General features: G+C 38.7%; 1 protein-coding gene and 1 non-coding gene across 2 annotated transcripts; both read right to left on the bottom strand.

Moving 5' to 3' along the window:
* Positions 1–370: 370 nt before the first annotated feature.
* LOC100768872 (mitochondrial import inner membrane translocase subunit Tim23) lies at positions 371–24,463 on the bottom strand. Its single transcript, XM_027389500.2, has 7 exons — positions 24,207–24,463; positions 21,847–21,905; positions 13,309–13,402; positions 13,031–13,115; positions 10,614–10,672; positions 8,048–8,158; positions 371–890 (listed from the first exon to the last, which is right to left on the bottom strand). Exons 1-7 carry the CDS (start codon positions 24,310–24,312, stop codon positions 775–777), a joined length of 630 nt encoding a protein of 209 aa, XP_027245301.1. The 5' UTR covers positions 24,313–24,463; the 3' UTR covers positions 371–774.
* LOC113832593 lies at positions 11,320–11,516 on the bottom strand. Its single transcript, XR_003479904.1, has one exon. It is a non-coding gene; the product is annotated as a small nucleolar RNA SNORA74 (small nucleolar RNA).
* Positions 24,464–24,466: the final 3 nt, after the last annotated feature.

The following is a 24,466-nucleotide window of genomic DNA, read 5'->3' as shown; positions in this document are numbered from 1 at the left end:
AGTTGTTTATGCTATTAGTAGCCCTTCATTTCACCATAAACACAAAGACATTGTTTTGGCCCAATTCTGGCAGGAAAAAAGGCTGTCACTTTATACTCAATTATTTGTGTATGTGTGTGCCCTTGCCAGAGGTTGACAATGGTGTCTTGAGAATGTATTCACCTTATATACTGGAAACAAAATCTCTCACTTGAACCTAGTTAGTCAGCTTGCTCCAAGGATCCTTTCTCTGCCTCTGAGCACTGGAATTGTAGGTGGGCATGTTGGGTACCAGGGGGTCTAAACTCAGGTCTCCATACTTGCAAAGCAAGTGATTACCTGATAAACCATCTCCATTCCCACCCAGATGTTATTAAATGGAGATACTATATTTTATGCTGGAATTGTGACTTTGGTTCTGTTTTCACCCTTTATTTGGAATACAGAGCAACATTAGTTTTGATAAACATGGTGATAAAAGCTTTGAAAATAAGTATGGCCTGTTTGAAGAGTAAGTGGTTTTCCAGTTTGGGGGTAGGAGGAAAAACAGGTGCAAGACCATCTCCAAAGGAGAAGAGAACACATACTCAGTGAGTCACCAAAGGGTTTGGCTTCCACTCACTAAGGGCAAGCATTGCAGTCCAGGCTAACCATCCATGATCTTCATCACAGCAAATCAGAGTCTCCAATTGTTCAAAGTAATTGTAGGTACAAGAGAGAAAGCAACTCCAGACTGACTTATTAATTGGTCTGGATGACTATGAAATGTCCCCCATTCCTGAGGTGGCAAAGTCTTCAGAGTGACTGTTGGAGCAGGGAACCTTTCATGTGCTCCCAGTTGTTATACAGTGCATAGAGACTGGTGAGTGTCAGTCCTGCCAGGCCACCTCGTGCTATTCCTCGAAGACCACCTGGGGAGAGAAGGAAAAACAAGCAGCATTACATTATTTCATGTCCTACCATAAAAGGGTAGAAAAATGTAATAAAAGTGGCCTAAAAGTGCAGTAAAATATAAAGATATTGTGGAAAAAACACCTCTTTTTAATGCTCTACCCCAAGCAGGAGGAAAGGGTTAAACTACTAAATTCAGGAGATAATTTTCCAAATCACACAATACATCTTTCACTAGCACCACACCAATGGATCTAAGGCTGTAATCAAGGTAAACATCCTATGTGGAAACAGTATTGTCAGCATTTGGACTCTGGACAGGTCCTTCAAATATTTGAGGACCCAAGAAGCAGTGGTGGTAAAAATAATCAAGCTCTTGAGTTCATACTGATGAAACACCAGCACGCACACCCCCTTATACACTTTGCACTGATGTGTCAATCTCACACAATTAACTGAGTACTGAGCCTAACAGACTAGTTGAGAAAGAATTCAGGGTTAGACTTTGAGCCATTTGTACTTGTCAACTAAAGTTTTCATGTGAAAAAATATTTTTCAATAATCTGACATGCAGAAATGAAGCGTCAGTTGTTTGAAAATAACCCTCAAACCTATTACGAGGAAGTGACACAAAAGTTTCTTAAAGTACGAAATGATCCAATAAATTATAAAGCTTACTTTTACATAGTAAAGAAAAGAAACTCCACTAGATTAGGGTTTCCCAAAGAAACTTAAAAGGACCAAGGCATGGTCTTGTAGCTCCACAAATAACTAGATATCTCAAGTTTCAGGGAGCTTACACAGGTGTCTGAGTCATGTCTTAAAAAGACAAAGGTGAGGGGCCCTGGGAGATGGCTCAGTGGGAAAGGCATCTGCCACCAAGCCTGACACCTGAATTTGGTTTTCAGAGCTCACATGGTGGAAGACGAAAAATGACTGGCAAACTGTTCTCTAACCTCCACATGTGCCTTGGTACAAAAAAGTAAAAAGTAAAGGAGCTCAGTGACAGACAACTGTATAATTTCAGTGACGATTTAGTTCTTGTTAGAACAGCAGAACTAACCCATCTGCAATGACGCCTACCAGATGGCTTCAGCTGATAAAGGGCTACTCCCCTCTGGCCTGAAGGCTTGTGATAGCTGACCTACTTAGGTTCTTAGGCTTCCACTGTGAAATGCCTTAATTGTCTCTTAAAGAGAAACTGCAGACAAGCAGCTGTCAAATGTGTGGGAGGGATCAAAAACAAGACAAAGAATGCCCCACAAAATCAAAGTAAATGTGGGACTGGAAAGATGGCTTATTAAGAGCACTGACTGCTCTTCCAGAGGACCTGGGCTCAATTCCCAGCACCCGCATGGTGGTGGTGGACACATGGTTCATATGCCCACATGCAGGCACAACACCCAAACACAAAATAGTAAAATCTTCAAGTAAACAGGAGGCATTTCTAGGTTCCTATCTCTGCCATCTTGCTGTATTTGAACTGTAACACTGACGTTGAACTTACAACCAATTCAGTGTGGCTTAGAAACTATAAAATTTGGGAAATGACATACTTAGTTTAATAAGGATCAATCTTGTGCCTCTGACTAATAAGTCAAGAAAAAGCAACCATACGGGATTTGGTGCCCTCTTCTGGCCTGCAGGCAGAACAGTGTACACATAATAAATCTTAAAAAAAAGAAAAAAAAGTCTTTAAAATAACTGATTCTCCAGAAAGCATTCATGTTCTAACAAAAACAAACTAAGACAGCACACATAGGCAGCATATATGAACCACATACCCAATCCTAGTTTAAGAGCAGTCTTTTTATCAGACACCAGCCAAGTTGTTTGTTTTTTGTTTTTTCTTGAGACTCTGGGAGAACTCACTATGTAGACCAGGTTGGCCTCAAACTCCAAGAGATCTGCCAGCCTATGGCTACCAAATGCAGGGGCTAAGGCACCACACACACAGCGCCCCAAGTTCTAATTTTTAAATCTTTAAATTTTGGGTTTTACCAACTGGCTGCTAAAAAAACAAAACAGAACAACAATAAAAAAACTAAGGGCCCCTGATTTAGACTCAGCAACTGCCTATCTAAGAACAGGAAATTGGTCAGCAATAGACTTGCTAACAACAAAGTAAATAAGGTCAAAGTTCAATCTCCATGAAGTAAAACAAACACTAGACTCATGTTTCATTTTTGCTTCCTATCTTCTGGTCACTTACACAATTCTTCTGAAGAGACAGGGTAAGTATTACATTTTCTAAATCTAGGAAAACAACAGTGCCTTGTTTCTGGGATACATAACTAGTTAACAGCAGAGCTAATTCATTAAAATGTAATTTAGAACGGAGAACAGTAAGACTTTCTATAAAAAGAGCCAGATAGTAACTATTTTAGGTTCTGAAGGTACTTTCACAACCATTTAAAATGAAGTTATTAAAAGGGAAAACAGTTCTAGCTGCCAACAGAGGAACAAAATTAATTTACATTGTTTTTTGGCTGTGAAGTACCCAAGGCAGGTGCTGGGAACTGAACCCAGGTCCTCTTCGATAGTGGTCTTAACTGCTGCATTTCTCTAGCCCCATATTGCATTACTTTCATCAATATCCACATCTGGAATTTTTTCACCTTGTAAAACTGAAACTATTAAAAGCAACCACCATTCCCTGTCCCTTTACTCTTTTTATCTCAATGATTTTTGACTATTCTACGCACCTAATGTAAGTAGAGCCACGAAGTATTTGTCCTTTTGTGATTGTCTTACCTTAAATAGCACAATGTTCTTAGTTCATTCACACTATTGACTATGTCAGCATTCCCTTTTATGTATCCACTCACCCATTAATAGATACTTGGGTTACATTTATCTTTTGGGAATTATGAATAAATGTTATAAACACAGGTCTACTAAACAATATTCAAACACAAATGAAGGCCAGCAAGATGTCTCAGCAGGGGTGCTTGTTTCCAAGCCTGATAACTAGAGATCGATTCTCAGGACTCAGATGGCAGAGAGAGAATGCCAATTTCCTGAAGTCATTTTCTGACCTTCAAGTCCTCAGGCATGTACACAAATGTGCAGACACAAACAGAGAAAATAAATACACAAATCAAAGCCCCAAGAGTCAGATCAAAATTGTCTGGATAAAGAGTAACTACCAAATTCTGCTAGAACACAGAAAAGGAATGTTCACTGAGCAGTATGTTGTACAATAATAAGCACTTACTGTAACTCCTTTCATTAAGATATACCACGATCTTTAAAAACGGTATTTACTTATGTGTATACAGGTGTACATGTGCCATGGCTTGTGTGGAGGTCAGAATTCCAGAACTTGTAGGAATCGGTTCTCTCCTTCACTATGTATGTCCCAGAGATTCACTTTACGTCACTGTGTTGAGCAGCAAATGCTTTTGCCCACTGACCCATGTTGTGGCCCTGCCCCATAATCTTTACACACAATCTATAACATCCAGATTCAATAGATGAGTTCACTATTAATGCATTTCTGTTTTAAACAGATTAATTAACATATATTCTATATTTATGCCTCTGAAAGTTACCTTTGTACAATTGCTTTGTTGTGCATTATACATTATTTTGGGTTCTCGAAGATCATCCATTTCAAATAGCAAGTTGCACTTTACTCCACAGACATAAGATTCTTCAAAAGAATTATAGAATTCCACATTTTCCTGAGATGTGTGAGAATATGGGCAGTTTTCTATATTGAAACTGGATTGTACTTGGGATTTTATACACACCGATACACAAACAGAGCTCCCAGGAGGCCTGGAGATATAGTTTAGTTGGTAGAGTAGTTGCCTAGAATGTATGAAGCCTGGAGTTCAAACCCCAGCACCCCATAAATTGGGTATAGTACCACACCCCTCAATTCGAAGCTTATAAACCCAGCATTATACCTCCCCAATGCCTGGGATTTCCTGTGCTGAGATCACATGTATGAACCACCACACTAGGCTTTAAATACTTAAAATAACAGGAGCCCTCACACAAAAAGCAAGACCAGTGTTACTACGCATGATGCAAAGAGCTCAAAGTGAGTAGCATGTACTTCTAGCCCAAAGGGAAGGGTGTGGAAACTCCAAGCCACCCACATACAGTCCTCATCTTCTCAAACAAGGTAGGGCACCATGCTATTTCCTGTTTGCTAATAACCTTGCACCTAAAAATGTACCAAATTAGCTTTAAGACCAAAAAAAAAAATTTTTTTTTTTTTTTTATGTCAAGTGACAAGAATTGCCAATTGTGAAACTAAGCAACTACAATTGTGGAACAGTTGATAATATCTGCTGACCAAAAATCCCAACATTAGTTTACACTGAAGTCACTTCAACAAAAGCAAACCAGTTCTTTTCTTAATTTCTACTTCAAAGCAAAACTTAAGAGGACAGACAAACCACAGGAACAAACTTTGTGTGGCAGAGTACAAACAGAACTTCAACTTCTAGATTCAAGGATTTGACACTTTTAGTGTAAAATACTTTTAGTGTAGTGTGTAAACTATTACAGAGCTCCCAGAGCAGAAAGAAAAACTCAAGCAGAACATGGTGACACAGGCCTGTAAGCCTAGTACCTAGGAGGCAGAGGCTAGAGGACCAGGAATTCAACTCTATCTTTAGATACAGAGCCAGGTGGGAATTAGCTGTGGCTACATGAGACCCTGTTTCAAAAAGGATGGGGATTTCATGACTTTAATCCAGTCTAATGTTTATTTTATTTTTTCCTAAAGGATAGGAGTTAGAATCCATGTAACACAAGAATCCATTCAATAATGATCACAGTCTACCATTATAAGAACAACTACGGTTTTGCCATCAACAAGCACACATCTTAAAGTGAGTTTGTAACATATATTTGAGAAATAAGGCCCAAGAAGCCAACAGAGAGTGAGTCTACTTTCTTTCCTAATGCCTTCTGTTAGTCTTAGCTTTCCATAAACATGTCAGTTTGAAAAAGTAAAGTTAGTAAAAGGATATCCAAAGTCAGTATTTCAAACTTAAAAAGAATCAGGGTTACCATCGGTTCAATGGTTCTCTACCAATGTCAAAATAAATGTCAGACCTACAGAAGATTCAACTGCATGTTCCAAAAAGGACCTCTTGATGACCTTTTCTATTATTGCCATTTTAAAATATCAAATTAAAAAGAATTTTTTCCTCTTTTTTTCCTGAGGCTATGGAAACTGAACCTAGTTTAATGAACGACAAACACACATTCTACCCATGAGATAACCTGACCCCATCTTTACTTTTTGAAACAGGGTCTCAATAAAGAAATTGTCCAGGCTGACTTTGAACATGTAATCCTCCCATCTCAGTATCCTGAGATAGATGGTAGTTGAACAGAAATTGATTACAGTTAATGTCACAAGCCTAGCTTTAAGCCTAGCTTAAAATTAAGTAAAAATTCACATAGCATATGTAATAGGTAAAAGGCTAATTGCCATAATGTTGAAAATGTTTCAATACATTAATTGAAGGCACACCCAGTAGGAAAGAAGAAAGGGCTTCAGGGAAATTACAATAGTAATAAATAACAGAAGTTGCTCAATTTTATCACCAACCAGGGAAAAAAAACAACAACAAAAACACAAGACACTATTTTTGGCTTATATTGTCCAATCACTTAGGAAGGAGTTGTGGGGATTCTCCATAACTTTGAAGCCAGCCTGGTTCACTGTCTCAAAACTAAACCAAAATAATAACACCATCAAAAACAAAACAATCTTACCAGTTGACATTCATTTCAAAACAACGGTAAGGCTAGAGACATGGCTCAGTGATGAAGAACACTTGCAGCTCTTCCAGAAGGCCTAGTTAGATTCCCAGTACCTACTTCAGGCAGCCACAACCACCTGTAACTCCAGCTTTAAGGGTTTCAACATATTCACATGCAGGCACTAACACAATTAATTACACATAACTAAAAATAATAAAAATAAAGCTTAAAAATAGGGCAGACGATACTTCAAACTAGTAACGGTACATAAAATCTTCAAAGGTCACTTTCAAAATAGTTACTACCATTTTTAATATGCAGATTTTCAGCAATTTATCCTGTAGCACAGAACTTTTACATGCTACAGAGTTGAAGGGAGGTCTCAAGAAAGCCATATATAAACACAGCCAGACAGATGAGAATTTGCAAAGACCATTTGCAAAGAGTACGCTAAGAAAAGGGAACATAAAAAATGAAGAACCTTAAATGAGAGGTAAAAGTCAGAGGATAGAATGGTCTACTGTGGAGCCTTCAACTTATCAAGGGGTCAAACCAGAACAGTGAGTCTCATGGCAGTGTAACGGCTAGGAATTAACTGGACTTTTGATTAAGTCTTATGTTCTAAATGGTCTTCCCACTTCTTCACAAGCTTGAATGTGCCTATTATAACTTCCCAAGTAGTCTATACCAGACATTAAATTAGGATTTATAAACTTTCACAAGATCTGAACAGAGTTCTACTACACAACTCACTCCACTATATAAAACCAATGTCTACAGAAAAGTTGCCCAAATGACCAAGAATCACTAGGAGACATAAAACAAAGCATCTGAAATTCTGTCCATTGTTCAGGCCCAGCTCAACTATTACCCCTTCCTGAATTTCAGCTTGTTTATGAGAAAAGTTCCTGTGATTTTACTCTCTTCAGGTTTGTAAATGAGATCCCTTACAAACAAGACACTTCATCATCTAATAGAGGAACAGATACACAAAAGATGGTATAAATACAACAGAATACTGTGCTTATACTGTTAAGAAGGAGGAGATTTTTGAAGCATGACATAATATGGATGGAATGAAGAAATGCTGGGTGAAATAGTATGCCAGACACAAAAGGACAAATACTGCATCGTTCCACATATAGAGGTAGCAAAGGCAAAAAATATAAAATTGCCAGGAGCTGGGGGAGGGACAAATAGTGGGCACTGTGTAGCACATGTCTGTAATTCCAGTACTCAGGAGGGTAAGGCAGGATGGCGAGTCCAAGGCCAGCCTACAACTTCTTAGAAACCCTTATGTCAAGAAAACAACAAAACCCTTAATAACCATAAGATTAGAGTACTAGGTTGTACTGTAAATACACACACACATACACAACCAGATAGTTTCCTCTAAATATTATAGATAAAAACTCATTTCAGTTCTCCAATCAGTACCACCTACCTGTACATTTATACAACATTCCTGTCATGGTTCCAGCTGCTACTGTGTTGAGGTCATCTTCTGCACCCCGTGTTTTCTCAATGATAACACCAAATGCACTATAGAGCAAAGCTAGAGCAGAAACAGATCAGTGGTGAAAGTTAGCATGGCAATCATACTAGGCATGCACACAGACACTGGAGCACTGCTTCTAATAGGAAAACTCTGGCAACAAAATGTCCACTAAGAACATCTGTTATTACTGCACTGATCCAGAAAGGAACATTCCGTAATACAGAATACCACAGCCACAGCTAGGAAGATGCCAGCAATGGTGGCACACACCTTAATCCCAGTAATAGGAAGGCAGAAGCAAGTGGATCTCTTGCGTTTGAGGACAGCCTGGACTATGTGGAGCAAGTTCCAAGAGAGCCAGGGCTACACAGAGAAATCCCTGTCTCCAAAAACAAAACACAACAACAACAAAAAGTTAGGAAGATCTACATTCACTGATACGTAAAGCAGGCATGTGTGTGTGTGTGTAGCAGCATACAAATGACTGGTTATACAAAGAAGGGACTTCGAAGATGTAGAGTAAATGCTACTTCTAGTAAGTATTTCTTGGGAGTCTAAGAAAAATATCATATTTTTACTTATGCTTTGTATAATATCTGTTATTTTTTTTTAAATGAAACACCTATACATTTCTGTTATAGGAACACAATATAGCCAACAGTGATATACACCTTTAATCCTGCATCGGTGAGGCAGATCTCTGTGAGTTAGAGGCCAGAACAGTCTATATGCCAAGTTCTAGTCCATCCAGGGCTACATAGTAAAGTCCTGTCACCTTCTCCCCAAATCAACAAAAACCCCACACACAGTATCAATAAAAGAATTTGAGGCCTGACTTTTATAAAGGGTTTTGTAAAAACCTTTAGTTTTACAGTAGCACCAGCCAAATGTTTACATGTACTTTACCTTATCTATCAGGCACAGTATGCATTATACTGCTTTCTTACCATTTTTCAAAATCATAGCTACTTGGTAGTGCACACCTTTAATACAGTACTCTAAATGCAAAGGCAGGTGGATCTCTGAGTTCCAGGCCCAGCGTGGTTAGCATAGCAAGCTAGCTAAAACTAAAGAGAGATTCTGGCTCAAAAACAAAAAACAAACCTAGCTATACTTGTCTTTCCAACAATCCATCAAACTCAGCCTTACCCTTTGTCTGCTGTGGAACCTCTTTTATGAAATCTAGTCTTTCTTATAAACATATTCAACTGAAAATGACCATTGTGACCAGTCACATCACATTACAATGGATAAACAAGGTAAAGAACAGAGTGACCATCTGTTCCACCTAGCCTAGAACTGTAGAGTTCTCTGGAATGTATAATTTGCAGTGCTAAAAACAAGAAAGTTATAATGTAGACATGGACTGCTAAGTTTCCTAGGTATATAAGCTATTACAAAAGAACAGAGGACCATGTGTGTGTATGGGGGCGTTTCAGATTTGTAGACATAAGCAGAACATCAAAGCAACCATTTGTCAGAATACAAAATGTGATTTTGGCTTTATGGTTGTGAAAAAGTACTGCTTTCAAATGCCACAGTCAAGGCTAGCATCTTACTAAGTTATAAAAGAGGCTTTTTACCTTTTCAACAATTTTGACTCCATTTTCTATTTCTTACTCTGCTACAAGTAGGAGAGCACCATAAGTTCAACTTGTTTATAAATTATGAAACCCTTAGCTATTAAGGCATATATGCCACCAGTACATTATAAATCACCAGCAATCAAAAGAACTAACTATTCAAGAACAGATGTGATGAAAGCAATGGGTCCTGACTAAGCAGCACCAAATTACCCCTTGTCTGTAACTCAGACTGCTTTTCTTATCTACAAAGACTTACTGAGTACTCAACAGGCTATTTAGGAAAACAAAGCAAAAGGTCTGTGCAGATCTGTCACGTCTCACTGTAGGACTTTGAACCTTTCTTAGCAGATATAACCCTAAGCCCTGAACATTTTTAGTTTAAATCAGAATTTTACTTGGCATATTATTAGACAAGTAAGGTAGTATTTAAGTGGGGTGGTGGTGGCAAATCACAGGAGGCAGAGGCAGGCAGATGGACCTTCTGTGAGTTCGAGGCCAGCCTGGTCTACAAAGTGAGTTCCAAGATAACCAGGGCTGTTACACAGAGAAACCCTGTCTTCAAAAATAAACAAAGACATAAAAAATTTTTAAAAAGATATCATCATCTACAAGTCTTTTCATAGAGGATTAGCTACAATACTTACCAAAGTAGATTTAAATGTTAAATGTTTAGCCTAGAACCAGAATCTTGGCTGAGCAAATTGCTCATGATAACTGCACATTCTTTGTGGTGCACAAGTGTTTGCCTAGCATGCATGGAACCCTAGGTTTGTTCCCCAGCGCACACCTGGAATTTCAGAACTTGGAAGGTGGGGACAGGAGGATCAGAATTCCACGTTTTTCCTCAACACACATTTGAGGCCAGACTCAGCCACATGAGACCTTGTCTCAAAACAAAAGACTTATGGAACATGATTTATACTTACCCAAGGAACCTAGAGTATTAGCCCAAAGTGCCCCTTGCCTAGTCACCATATTCAAAATCCTACCAAGGAAGAATAAGAAAAAAATATATTTAGGATCATTATTTCTCTGATAATCTTATAAGCCATAACAGTAGCTATTTAAAACACCTACACCCAAACCTCAATGTTTTTATAAATTTAAGGTACATATTAATAACACCCCAGATTTTAGTAAAAATGGATGTTACTTTATATAAATGGGGGTTATGATAAAAAATTTCAAACACTCTGGGCATTGACTAAAGAAAAGTCCTTTAAGTAAAGATACAAAATTATTCAAGACAGTTGGGCAGTGGTGGCACACACCTTTAGTTCCAGCACTCGGAAGGCAGAGGCAGGTGGATATCTGAGTTCGAGACCAGCCTGGTCTACAAGAGCTAGTTCCAGGACAGCCTCCAAAGCCACAGAGAAAACCTGTCTTGAAACCCCCGCCTGCCCCCCAAATTATTCAAGACAAATTAAATAAAGGCTTTGAATAGCAGCCCAAAATGTATTTTACAAACTGGTCTATGTAAAACAATGTCATTGTAACTGTGACAGGGTTTAAAAATTTTCTTTTGGAAAAAAGAATATTTTCAGAATACCAAGTGGAATCAATGGAAAGGACAGGAGTGTACACAATATGAAGCCAATATGAAGAGAAAGGAACAGAATACATGGAGAAAGTTTTGTCTGCTCCCACACTAGAACTAAGCAGTCAAAATGAATGCTTAGCACACTCTCAAGGAAGCACAGTTCTGTCTTACACCAGAGTCACAGCCCACCAAAACAGTGATGCAGCAACCAGGTGAAGATCACACATTACTCTCCCAGCAGTGTAACACCATCACAGGAATGTGTCTGGGATGGCTGACTACTACTGGAAATGACAAAATACAACCACAAATAGTAGAAATTAAATGATCCATAGCAACAAAAATGTGTTTGCTTTCAAAATGCTATTTAGAAAGCTAATAATGGCTATGGTGAAATACATTTTCTAATTAGTTATATTATATATTTACTAATACATTATAAGTTTAGTACATAGATTTCATGTCTATAACAAGCTTAAAAACTATTAATTTTCATTATTACATTGGTATACTTCCATTTAGTGAGTCTTTACCTACTTCTCACTTTATTACCTCTCTACAACTCTACAAGGTAGAAAAGTAGAGAAGTTTACTCAAGATCACTAAATACTAAGTAAGTAAACTAGGATTTCTTTTTAAAGAGTTATTTATTTATCACATATACAGTGAATTGTAGATGGTTGTGAACCACCATGTGGTTGCTGGGAACTGAACTCAGGGCCCCTGGAAGAGCAGTCAGTGCTCTTAATCTCTAAGCCATCTCTCCAGCCCAATTAAACTGGGATTATGAAGCCATACATAATATGCTTGGCTGTAAATTCTATCTTTTTTCTATTATTAAATGCTATTTTCCAATATGGAAAAATGAGAAAGGTTATATTGCTATTGTTTTCAAAACTGAAGTATAGTATCTTTTCTAAGAGTCTTCCTACTTCTAAATTCATATTTAACATTGGTTGGGGATTTGTTTCAAAACAATAAAAGAGAAGAAACTGGGTATGACTGACCATGGCTGATGGTTGTTGTAGAAGAGTTACGGTTCACAGGTATTTATTACACTATTTTGGATTCTCACACTACAGAATTTGAATTGGTAATACAGGGATTCTTTCAGTGAGAGGACTAGGAAAACATTGGCAGGCCTTTAAGGTTTCCTGGGCCTAACTCCAGCACACCTGCTGCCATCTTCTGGCAGAGCAATACACTTGCAAGTCAAGAGGTTCTGGTGCTCAGTAATGGGCAGGAGAAGCAGGCTCAATGGATAATATGGACAGCTCCAGAGAAGAGACAACTCTGGCCTTCACATGCACCAGCCCCCACATACATAGGTACCTGCACACATGTGAACACACACACACACACCACACACACACACACACACACACACACACACACACACACACACACACACACACGACCTTAGAGTTCTGGAAATCCTATTTAAGTTTCAGAATTGAGAGGTATGTCAGCAAGGACCCACCCCCCCTCTCAAAATTCCCTACTAGAAACTCAACAATTTAAAAAAAGCATTCCATATAACTTTGGAAAGCAGAACACATATGTAGGCCAAGAACTCAGACTGGGGTAGTCCAGCTGAATAAAGGCACTCCTCTGAAAAGTACACAGCAATCTGGTTTCTTATGTTTTAGAAAGACAAAACCAAATTTTATTTAAAAAATGAAAGGGGCAGTGGTGGTAATGTTAATTCTCTAAACATTTTATTAACACAGGGCAGTAACGACCAAACAACAAAGCAGAGAGTAATATGCAAACATCAGTTCCTCAAAAGATTTATAGACTTACTGTACATTTCTTGGTTTAGACCAGGCCATGCTCTGGGTTTCCTTCAATCCTAGCCGAAGACCGTTCATTGCCCCAAATGCAGCCCCTGGTGGTGAATCATAACAATTCAACCAAAAGAAAAAAAAATAAAAAAAAGAGAAAAAATTATATGTTTCTGGATTTTTTTAATGAAATAAAAAAAGTGATACACGTTTTAAGTTGAAAACAATACTCCAGTTATTTTTCACACTAAGCACCATTAACTACTGGGATAAAGATATAAAAAATATGCTACCCACCTGTCATGCAACATCCTCCAATGGTAAAAAAAGCTAACTCAAATCGGCCTCGGGTTTTGTTAGCTCCAGTTGGCAAAATGAACTCATCAGTATCCTGAAGGTTAAGAAGGAAAACCAGGATGAGTGTTCCCTGAAGACACAGCACTTAGACAGCTGTAACTTTCTTCCTACTTTTGTCTTTCAGTTTATCAGACAGTCTCATTACGGACCTAGCCTGGCCTGGAACATAGAATTGCCCTGTCTCAGTCTTCCAAGTGCTTGAATTACAGGTTCTTCAACTTTTCAAAGTACTTTAAATATAAGTAAACAATCAAACTAATGCAAACTCAGCTATCATATTCAAGCAAAAATAAATCTGGACTAGTAGCCCATTAACCAAAAGTGATGAGATGACTATTTATTCTTGATTGTCAACTGACTGCATCTGCATCTGCAGCTGGGCACACCTGGGAGGGGATTTTTTTTTTCTTCTTAATTAAACCATTTTAAGTGGGAAGACTCATTTTTAATCTGGATCTTTTGAGGTGGGAAGATCCACCTTTAATCTGGGCCACACCTTCTGGTGGCAGCCTATATAAAGGACAGGGAAAAAAGAAGCTTCATTCTTTGCCTGCTTGTTCTTGCTCTCAAGTCAAGTCCATTCCTTCACTGGTACTAGAATCTACTTCTTTGGGATTCTGGTGTACAGTGAAGATCAGCTAAGACATTCAGCCTCATGGACAGAACAACTATGGGATTCTGGATGTTCTGTGTCAGGCTGCCATTGTTGGATTAGCTGGACCACAACCTGTAAGCCATTCTAATAAATTTCCTTTATATATGTATAGATTTATAGATTCATTCTGTGAATTCTGTTCCTCTAGAAACCCTAATACAAGTGACATGAGCATAACACACCAAATTCTTTGGAGGGATTATCATTCAGAACTTTCATTTACTCATCTATTCTTTCATAGTGTAACTCTGACAGGGTTGTATACAATCTACTTTAATGATAAACTTTAAGCAACAGTGCCGGTATTTAGAAACAATGGCCCTCAAGAAAGAAACACAGAAAACTATGAGACATACTGGTTGACTATCAGTCTAGAAGCAAGATCATACAACTACAAATTACCCCCTTAATAACTTGTCTCTCTTTTTTGCAGATAGGGCTTCAAGTAGTTATGAACTTGCTATGTATCTGAGGATGACCTTGAATTCTTGATTGTCCTGCCTCCACTTCCAAAATATACAGATTTGATAATAGGTATGCAGTGACTTGTAGGGCCTTTCTGTTTGTTTATAGTTCTGGAGAATACAAGGCTTTGCAAGCACTCCAGACCTTCCAATTAATAACTCCAAACTGCATAGGAAATATATACTTCTTTGATTAACCGTACACTACTGCAGAACTTCTTTCTGGCAAATGCATACAAATTCAGAATGTACACAAATTCAGCATGTACCTAATGAGTGAATTACCAATACGGAGTCAGGTAAAGATATTAAGGTATTTATTAGGGAGATGCCTTACTTACAGAGCAACCTAGCCAGCCGACAGGGAACGGAGTAGAGCAAGCCGATGATGAGAAGGAAGAAGGGGCCCCCATGTACATACCCCTCACTCTTAAACCTTCCCCATATCACCAAGCAGGCGTAGTTACAGTGTCCTCTACATGTACCTCCACCCCAAATCCTCAGTTGGGAGATGCTACTCCAGTAGCAAAAATGATCACTTTAAAAGAGCTAATGTACTTTCCCCCTTAGATTTATTTACTTTATGTGTATGAGTGTTTTGTCTGCATGTACGTATGTGAAGCACATGCATGTCTGGTGCTCAAGGACAACAGAAGACAGCACTGGATGCCCTGAAACTGGAGTTATGGATCATTCTGAGACACCATGTGGGTGCTGGGAACAGAACACAAGTCCTCTGCAGATAGTACTCTTTAACTGCTGAGCCATCTCTTCTGTCCCCAAACAAAATCATTTTTTAAAACCCCAACGGTTTTTAGGAAGCAAATAGTGAAACCAATACACTTTTATGAAGAACATTTTCATTTATGCCAAGCTTCTTGTGGTGATTTCAACGAAAAGGTTCCCCAAAAGCCCATATATTTGTTTAGTCTCTAATTGAACTGTTTGGAAGGATGAGGTGTGGCCTTATTGGAGGAGGTGTTTAGCTAGGGTTGGCTTTGGGGTTTCAAAAAAGTCCACACCAGGCCCAACGTCTCTCTGTGCCTGCTGCCTGTGGATCAGGATATGGAACTCTCAGATACTGCCTGTCTGCTTCCTGCCATGATAATGGACTAACCCTCTGAAACTGTTAAGAAAGCCCCCAACTAAAGGCTTTCCTTTATAAGAGTTGCCTTGGTCATGTAAAACTGGTTAAAATAATCAGGATGGATAGAGCACAATGTACAATGTGCCACTTTTTAACAAGTAGCACTTCTCTTCTAGGCCCATGGCAACACTGAATTTTGGTAAATCCATTTCCGATTAGGAAAGTGGCTCTGCTTTGCCCTTCTCATTTCTGGCTTGTGTATACACCCCCTTAGCAAAAAAAAATGTACAAATATGTGCATGTACTTGCACCACAGAAAAATGGTCTGATAGGCAATAAAAAAATTCTATTTGATTATTTTATCAGAGATGCTTTCTGACTTTTCAACTAATGACATAATTTTAAATTACTCTCAATCTCTTTTTTAGAGATGTTCTATTTGAGCAGGAAAGGTAAATAATTAACCTTTAATTCAGAAATAGACAATTAAAAATTGGAAATAAAGTTAAACAAGAACACTAGACTACTCTTCAGTAGTATCAACTACAGTAAACACTACAATGGTTGGAGACAAGTGTACAGCAACTCTCATACAAACAAGACAAATATACAGAAACAATGCACAAAGGGCAGATATTCTGAGATGCTCTTAAGTTTGTATTGCTGATACTCTAGGTATAATGGTACTAAAACACTAGTAAGCACTAGTATTGCAACTGAAGAAGAAAATGAAACTGGTAATTGTAGATTATTTTAAGGTGTGCTACTTTTGTTTATACTGTAGAACATTTGTTTAATGATGTAAAGATGTGTTGCTTTTGTTTATGCTGCATTTGTTTAATTGTGTGAAGCTGTGATTCTTTGCCTGTCTAAAACACCTGATGGTCTAATAAAGAGCTGAATGGTCAATAGGAAGGAGAAAGGATGGGCAGGGCTGGCAGGCAGAGAGAATAAATGGGAAAAATCTGGGAGAAAAGAGAAGCAAGGAAAGAACAAGGAGAGGAAGACATCAGGGGTCAGCCACCCAGCCACTCACAAAGAGAGTGAAAGTAAGATATACAAAAGAAAAGGAACAAGCCCAGAGGCAAAAGGTAGTAAGGATAATATAAGAAAAGCTGGCAAGAAACAAGCCAAACTAAGAAGGCCAGGCATTCATAAGTAAAAATAAGACTGTGTGATTTATTTGGGAGCTGGGTGGCAGATACCCCAAAAGAGTCAAAGAGAAAAGAGCCAAAGAGAATAAAAAACAACAACAGGTAGTACCTGAAAGCTACAAGGCAGAGATTATGTGGAAATTTTATAATTTCAAGCTGACAACACTATGGATATTGAAAATAATTAAATTCTGTTTTTACATCAAGTTTTCACCTGGGCTTCAGGAAGATTTGTTACTTAAGGTAATTTTTTTTTAAAAATCTCAATATGAATAAGAGTGACAACAAAAAGTAACTAGTAAGAGAAACTACAAATAATACTTCATATAAAGGTGGGTACACTGTTTTTCATATTGTTAGAAAATACCAGACCTACTAGGTGGTGGTGGTGGTGGCAACGTCTTTAATCCCAGCACTCAGGAGGCAAAGGCAGGCGGATCTGTGAGTTCAAGGCTAGCCTGGGATAGAGTGAGTTCAAGGACAGCCAGGGCTACACAAAGAAACCCTATCTTGAAAAACAAACAAACAAACAAACAAAAAAGACCAAGGCCAGACCTTTCCAAAGCAGTTCTAATCTTTTTCTCCTTTCTTTTCTGAGACAGAGAAATTCTCAAGAATTTAAAGCTCAGACAAAAATAGTAGAATACACCTTTATTTGACCTAGCACTTGGGAGGCAAAAGCAGGAGGATTTCTGAGCTCAAGTTCAGCCTGGTCTATACAGTGAGCTCTAGGACAGTCAGAATTACATAGTGAGACCCTGTCTCATACCCCCTATCCCCCAATCTCAAGCTCATCACTCTCAAAATTGCTATGCAGCTAAAGATAGCCTGGACCCTCCCACCTCCACTTGCTGAGTGCTGGAATTACAGGTTTACACTACCATGCCTGGTTTAGCTCCTGTATCATTTAACATTCCTACTATAGCTAACTGGAAAGTTTTCCAATCTTCTTACCCATATCTATTTTTGGTGTATGTGAAGTGGCACCTCATCTGTGATTACATTTAATTAATGTGATTATTGGACATTTATATGGTTTCATGAAAACATGTCTATTCAAATCCAATGCAATTTTATAATTGATTTTTTTTTCTCTTAGATGTAAGAATTGAGGCTACCCTGTTACTTTCATTTCTTTTGTTTGTTTTTTAGTTATCTATCTGTAGCCCTGGCTGTCCTGGAACATTTAATATTAACTGTAAAGGAACTATTTTCCTAGTTTTATTTTTGGAATGTTCATTACCAATGTATAGAATCAGGACTGGTTTATGTCTATAGCGCTTACATTCTATAACTATGCTTGCTAAATTCATTCATCAATCTTAACAAGTTTGCTTGCTTTTCTTCAAATTTCTGTAGTTAACATCTTGCATTATTTGTAAGTGGTTTTCTTTTTCAGTCCAGGGTTTTCCTTTTGGGTTTTTCTAAATAGGATTTATCTGGGTAGCCTTGGATGTCCTAGAACTCAATTTATAGACCAGGTTGGCATTGAAGTCAAGAGACCCACCTCCCTCTGCCTCTCCAGTGCTAAGGCTAAAGGAATGCATCACCACTTTGTGGTGTTTTTTGTTGTTGTTGTTTGTTTGCTTTTTTTTTAGGACAAGAACTCATTATGTAGTCCTAAGTAGCCTCAAACACAGCTATGCCTGCCCCCCAAGTACTCAAATTACAAGCACACACACCAAGCCTGGCCAGAATCCATTTCTTTCTCTTGCTGTGCTGGCTAGACAATTTTAATAAAGAGCTGAATGGCCAATAGCTAGGCAGGATTTCCAGGCACAGTGGACACTGACAAGAATGGGGGAATCATGAGGAGATGCAGAGGAAGCATGACATGCATGTAAGGGATGAGGTAACAAACCACAAGCCATGTGGCAACACGTAAAAATAATATAAATGGGTTATTTAAGTTATAAGAGCTAGTTAGAAACAAGCCTAAGCAATTGGCCAAGCTTTCATAATTAATAACTATTCATGTGGTTACTTAGGTGTTGGCTGGCAGGACAGAGAAAGACAAATGGCATCCAATGTGGGGGCATATATTTCCACATAAGACCCAAGAAAGCTTAAAAAAAAGTTCCAACACTCAAAAAATGGAGCCAAATGAAGCTTCGTAGTCTTGCAGTCTCTCATGCTGGCCGTTGCACAGAGACACATCTCCCAGCTGATGCATTCGTTCGGGTTTGAGCCACCAGTGCGCCATGAGCTAAGCTGCACCATGGTTAAAGATTTTGATCATGCATACAGAAAAGGTTACAGATATGCAGTAAAGCAGGTTCAGACAGAGAAAAAAAAAAAAACCTTCAAAACAGGTTGCAGTATTTAAAAATGTGTGTAGGCTTAAGAAAAGAAAATGGGTATAGACAGAGAAAAATGTAAATCATTTATAAATAATATAAAAAGGATAAGCCACGTGAAAATGGAAAATACAAAATCTGGATCCTGTATGGTGTTCTATTGACTAAATTTTTCAATTGCTGATGAGATAACAATAGCTGCTGACATTCGATTACTGCTAAATTAAACCAACCTATATATTTTCAAAATGTCTTAACTTCAAAATAAAAGTCAAAAAATGTTTTGTTGGGGGCAGAGGTTATGCTTTTGTTTACACAGAAAAAGAAAGGCTGTGGATTCATTCAAGGTTGATAGAAACCAGATTTGAGCTGAGCGTTGGTGGCACACGCCTTTAATCCCAGCACTCAGGAGGCAGAGACAGGCAGATCTCTGTGAAATCCAAAGCTACACAGAGAAACCCTGTCTGGAAAAAAATCAAAAAAAAAAAAAAAAAAAAAAGAAACCAGATTTGATCGGAGGAGACCCCCTGAAAATCCTGGCTATAGACATAAAGAAAACTACAAGACATGTGAAGTATATTTTACCTGCTCAAACATAAAACAAACAAAAATAATAATCTTTAACTGACTTATGTACAACACAGTCCATACTTATGTTAATGCAGATATGTATGTTACCTTTGAATGTTTATGTTCTTTCAGAGCAAGGGGACCAGATACCAATGAAAAGGGATGACCCAGGTGATCCAGCCTCTCAAAGTGCCTCTAATGCAGTTTCCTCAGAGTTCTATATCCAAATGCTGGCCGAGATGGTCCAGCCTCGAATTATACTAATTTTCTCAGGGTCCCCCAAATATGTCAGTGCCCCCAGACAATAGGAAGCAGTCTAGAGAACATACCACCCACATTCCCAAGAGATGGGGTGGGTGGTTTTTTAGTCATTTGGTGGGTTATGGGTGTTTGTCATTGATAAAGGGGGTTGGTTACAAATTGTTATTGGTCATGGAAAAAAAAACAAACCACTAAACAGAGGAGATTAGATTCAGGGCTCTCATTCTGAAAAGAAAAAAGGGGGATATAGGAATGATAGGATAAAAGGGAAGATTATTGAATCTACTTTTAAACTAAAAAGCAACTACTAGGCTTATTGTTCATTGATATGGTTCTCTGTACATTGATACAAATTTAAGGTTATTTTTGTTATGCTGTATTACATGTTTCTATTCCTTAAAATATTGTATCTATGCAGCTCATTTATAAATGCAATGTAAAGTTTTAGTCCTTGAAAGCAATTTAGGATAACAAAGAAATACATGTATGTAGTTAGTCATTTATAATAATCAAACTTATAGTCATGTTTGGAATACTTTAAAGGTCAATCAGAGACTCTTTTTTTTTGGGGGGGGGGTAATTCTAGACAGGGTTTCTCTGTATCTTTGGAGGCTGTCCTGGAACTAGCTCTTGTAGACCAGGCTGGTCTTGAACTCACAAAGATCTGCCTACCTCTGCCTCCCAATTGCTGGGATTAAAGACATGGGCCACCACATCCTGGCTCAGATAAATATTTTAAATAGTCTTCAAACACTTCAGAGATCTACATATGCCTATATGGCATTTAATGTTTTAATAATACGGCTTTTTATGACAGTGAGACACTGCTGCTCTTGGCAGCACCAATCTACTTCTTGAGAAGATGATAGGCATTGAAGAACCTCCATATGGAGTTTGCCTTGCTTCATCTACTGAGAGTATGATGTCCAAACTGGACAAGCAAGACACAAAGCAACTGCCAGCTGGGTCACCTTAGTCCCAGCACTCCAGAAGCAGAGACATGTGTGTGAGTTCTAGGCCAGTCTGGAGTTCCTGGACAGGCTCCAAAGCTACACAGAGAAACCCTGTCTTGAAAAATAACAACAGCAACCAAAAAATCAAAAACAACAACAAAAAAAAAAAAAAAAAAAAAAGACAGAAAAGTAACCACTCAACTTTGCCAAGCCAGGGTAGGACAGTCTTTCAAAAATTTCTGCTTCACAGAAAAGTCTGTCAGATATTCTAGGCCCATAGACTAAAGATGGATGCCCCAATGTCAAAGAGGAACCCTGAGGTGACTGTCCAGGCAGCCAGCTGTTTTTGTCATTTCTCTTAGTTTTAGAGGTTGCTTTCTCTGCAATTCCTGTTAAAGTAATATTTTATCCTTCTTGGGTCTCTGATGGAGATTGAAGACTAGGTGGTCACAGTTTTATAATTTTCCTAGTTACTAAATTAAAAAAAGAGAGAGATACATAAGTTTATAAGGTTGAAAAATATAAAAGCCAAAGCTACTTATTTAAAAGATGTTTTAAGGTCTAAAAAGATATTTTAGGATGATAATACAAGAGCTAGTTAGAAACAAGCCTAAGTTATTAGCCAATCTTTCTCCATGTGGTTATTTGGGAGCTGGCTAGCAGGACAGAAAGACTCCCTAACAAACTTTGACAACAGAGTGAGTTTCAGGACAACTGGTGTTACATAGAGACTCCTGGTCTCAAAAAAAATCAAAGAGAAAAAACAAACACACAAACAAAAAACAAAGATCACCTTTACTGTGATTCTTTTCACTACACTTTGTAGATTTAAAACACAAAACAAATACCTTAGAAGAAAACACCACTGGTTTCAAGAAGAAGCACAAAGCCAAGAGCACTGAGTTGGTGGACATGAAAAGTGCACTGAGACCGGAAGATTAGCCCTTCAGGAATACCTCCTCCATTGTCAGCACAAAGCACTTGAACTTTGTGTCAGACTAATGTACCAGATCAAACCAGTAAAAGCTTCATCTTACCTGAACAAGATATCGTGGATCCACATTTAAATATGGAGACAGGGGATTCATACCAGTTACTAGAGAGAAAACAAAATGTCATATCACAAAATTCCTTAAACTATTTCCCATAGGATTGATTCAGCTGATTGTTACATGTCTTGAAAGTCAATGAATGTGAAATTTTGAGGTCTTGCACTGATGCCCTACACTTTCATAGGATTTTGGTACTAATAGGTCAAATCATGAGACTTCCAGAAAATTAGCTTAGGCTGTTATTACTATTTTGGTTTATTTTTTATTTTTTTACATTTACTGGTTTACTTATGAGTTCATGTGTCTCTGTATGCACTAGTGTGTGAGTGGAGGTCCCATAGGAGTCCCTTCCATTAACCAGTCTGGTTCTAGGAATCCAACTCAGGTCACCAGGTTTGGCAGAAAGTGCTCATACTCACATACTCTCCCAGACCATGTATAAAAGTGGTTTCTTTAACTAGCAAGAAAATCAGGCAAATTGCAAGAGTAATCAGTCTCTCAAGTAAAATAGTGGTTGGGCTGGGAGGTTTTGACTATAGATGAAGTATATCAAGGCAGTTCCTTCGGATCACACTAAGAATTTTGCTAACAGTTTCTCTGTACTATGGCAAGGAGAATCCTTGGTTTTACCACAGGGATGAAGCTTAATGGAAAAGAAAATACAAACTTTCAGAGGGTTAAACTTAAATCTACCAACTTTAGGGAAAAAAATCTAGTATTTGGGTTCTTCTGTATCTCAGTTGATGGTTCACAAATGTATGCATTCACCATGACTCTGTCGGCCAATTCTAAGTCCCGTCGCTTCAGTTTTTCCATTGTTATACCTAGCATCCTAGTGCAAGCATCATATCTCATACCAACAGCTTCTTAACCTACCTTCTCTTACTTCTTCCACTCACTCTGTGGAAACTATGAAATCAGCCCTAAAGGCTCCCATCTACACTTTAGATCAAATCCAAATCCCTTACCCTTGTTCATAACAGCTTGTATTTGCTGTTCCCTGCCTCTCTGTTTTTATAATCTTCTAACACTTCACTCCCTTGCAACTCTAAAGACACATAGACCCAATAGCTGTTCAAGTAACATGTCAAGTTTGTTCTGTCTCTCAAACATTTGTTGCTAAATTCAGGTCACAGCTCAAATGTCAACTCCCAAGTTGTTTCCCCTGATCTGTTCTCAGCCTCCTCCTCCCACCATCATTCTCAGGGTCCTATTTTATTTCCTTCATGACATCTCTCCCTAACTGCAATGTTTTATGTTAAGTGGCTCACCTCAGCAGTATGCATGTATCATAAAAGCAATAATTACTGTGTCTCCATGCAGAGAAAAACTTGAGACACACACGAACGTTGTTCTGGACTCCGTTTTGACAGTAGACATTAGGGTCATCAAAGGGCTTTTTATTATTATTCTTAAGTATAAAGGATTTAGAAAAATGCTACAAGGATGAACAAGAAGAAACACCCACTCTAACAAGGGCCATTCACCATCAACTCCCCATTATCTTCAGGCCCAAATTCTACATATCAGGCTGAGTATCTAAAATTACCAAACCTTAAAAGCCTGAAATACGTGTTTATGGGATTGAGGAGGGCCAACAGGCCGGATATTCATGCCTCTGCATTTTTCGCATTTGCTTATTTCCCTTCTAAAATTTGTTTTGCTTCTTTCTTTTCTTTTCTTTCTTTTTTTTTTTTTTTTTTTTTTTTTGGTTTTTTGAGACAGAGTTTCTCTGTGTAGCTTTGGAGCCAATCCTGGCACTCGCTCTGGAGACCAGGCTGGCCTCGAACTAACAAAGATCCGCCTGCCTCTGCCTCCCAAGTGCTGGGATTAAAGGCGTGTGCCACCAACGCCCGGCTGTTTTGCTTCTTTCTTTCTTGCATATAACCTTTCCAGCTCCTTCTGGTTTCCTGAATTGTCTCAAAAAAGGGGGTTTTCGCCTAACCGACATTTAATTTAGAAATATTTAGTGACCGTGTAAAAAAATTAACTATGGGCTTGTTAATGGAGTATGTTTATTTCCAGGACTAGAGTCTCCCAATTCAGGGTCAAGCACACTGGCATGCGTGCAACGAGAGAAAAGAAGGGACGAGGGTGCTAAAGGCATTTTGTGTTTCCTCCCGAAACTAGGTCAATTAACGAGTTTCGGTGATTTATCACACACACACACACACACACACACACACACACACACACACACACACACATTCCGTTCAGTCTGGAAACCCCATCACTGACGGTGAACCTTGTGAACGCGAGCAAGAAAGGGGACAAGGAATGCTACACATTTCTAGCTGTCCCAGGAAGCAGACAGAGAGAGGTAGCAAGCTAGGCCTGATACTCACGCGGAACGCCGGCCAAATCAGAGTGCGAGTAGCCCGCTCCTCCTGCTCCGAAGAAGCCAGCTAAGCCGCCGGAGGTTTTGTTGCCACTTCCCCCGCCACCCTCCATGACGTCGCAGCAAAGTGCGGTGGGCTTCCCACCACCACCTCAGGCCGGGATCGTGTGTTCGGCCGTGGTCCCCACAGCAACAGCGGGAAGACCCGCGTTCCTACTGCCACCTTCACACGCTGACCTTCCGGGCGCCGGCTCCCGTTAAGCACCA

This window comes from Cricetulus griseus (assembly GCF_003668045.3).
Source record: "Cricetulus griseus strain 17A/GY chromosome 1 unlocalized genomic scaffold, alternate assembly CriGri-PICRH-1.0 chr1_1, whole genome shotgun sequence".
Classification (NCBI taxonomy): Eukaryota; Metazoa; Chordata; class Mammalia; order Rodentia; family Cricetidae; genus Cricetulus; species Cricetulus griseus.
Note: the sequence above shows the minus strand (reverse complement) of the source record. Positions and strands in the feature narration are given on the sequence as shown.

Excerpts from the sequence above, each read along its gene's own strand:
- LOC100768872 (XM_027389500.2), bottom strand. The coding sequence starts at position 24,312 with ATGGAGGGTGGCGGGGGAAGTGGCAACAAAACCTCCGGCGGCTTAGCT. Across the intron at positions 21,906-24,206 it reads TGATTTGGCCGGCGTTCCGC|TAACTGGTATGAATCCCCTG; the intron begins GTGAGTATCAGG and ends TTTTCTCTCTAG. Across the intron at positions 13,116-13,308 it reads TGGAGGATGTTGCATGACAG|GGGCTGCATTTGGGGCAATG; the intron begins GTGGGTAGCATA and ends ATTCACCACCAG.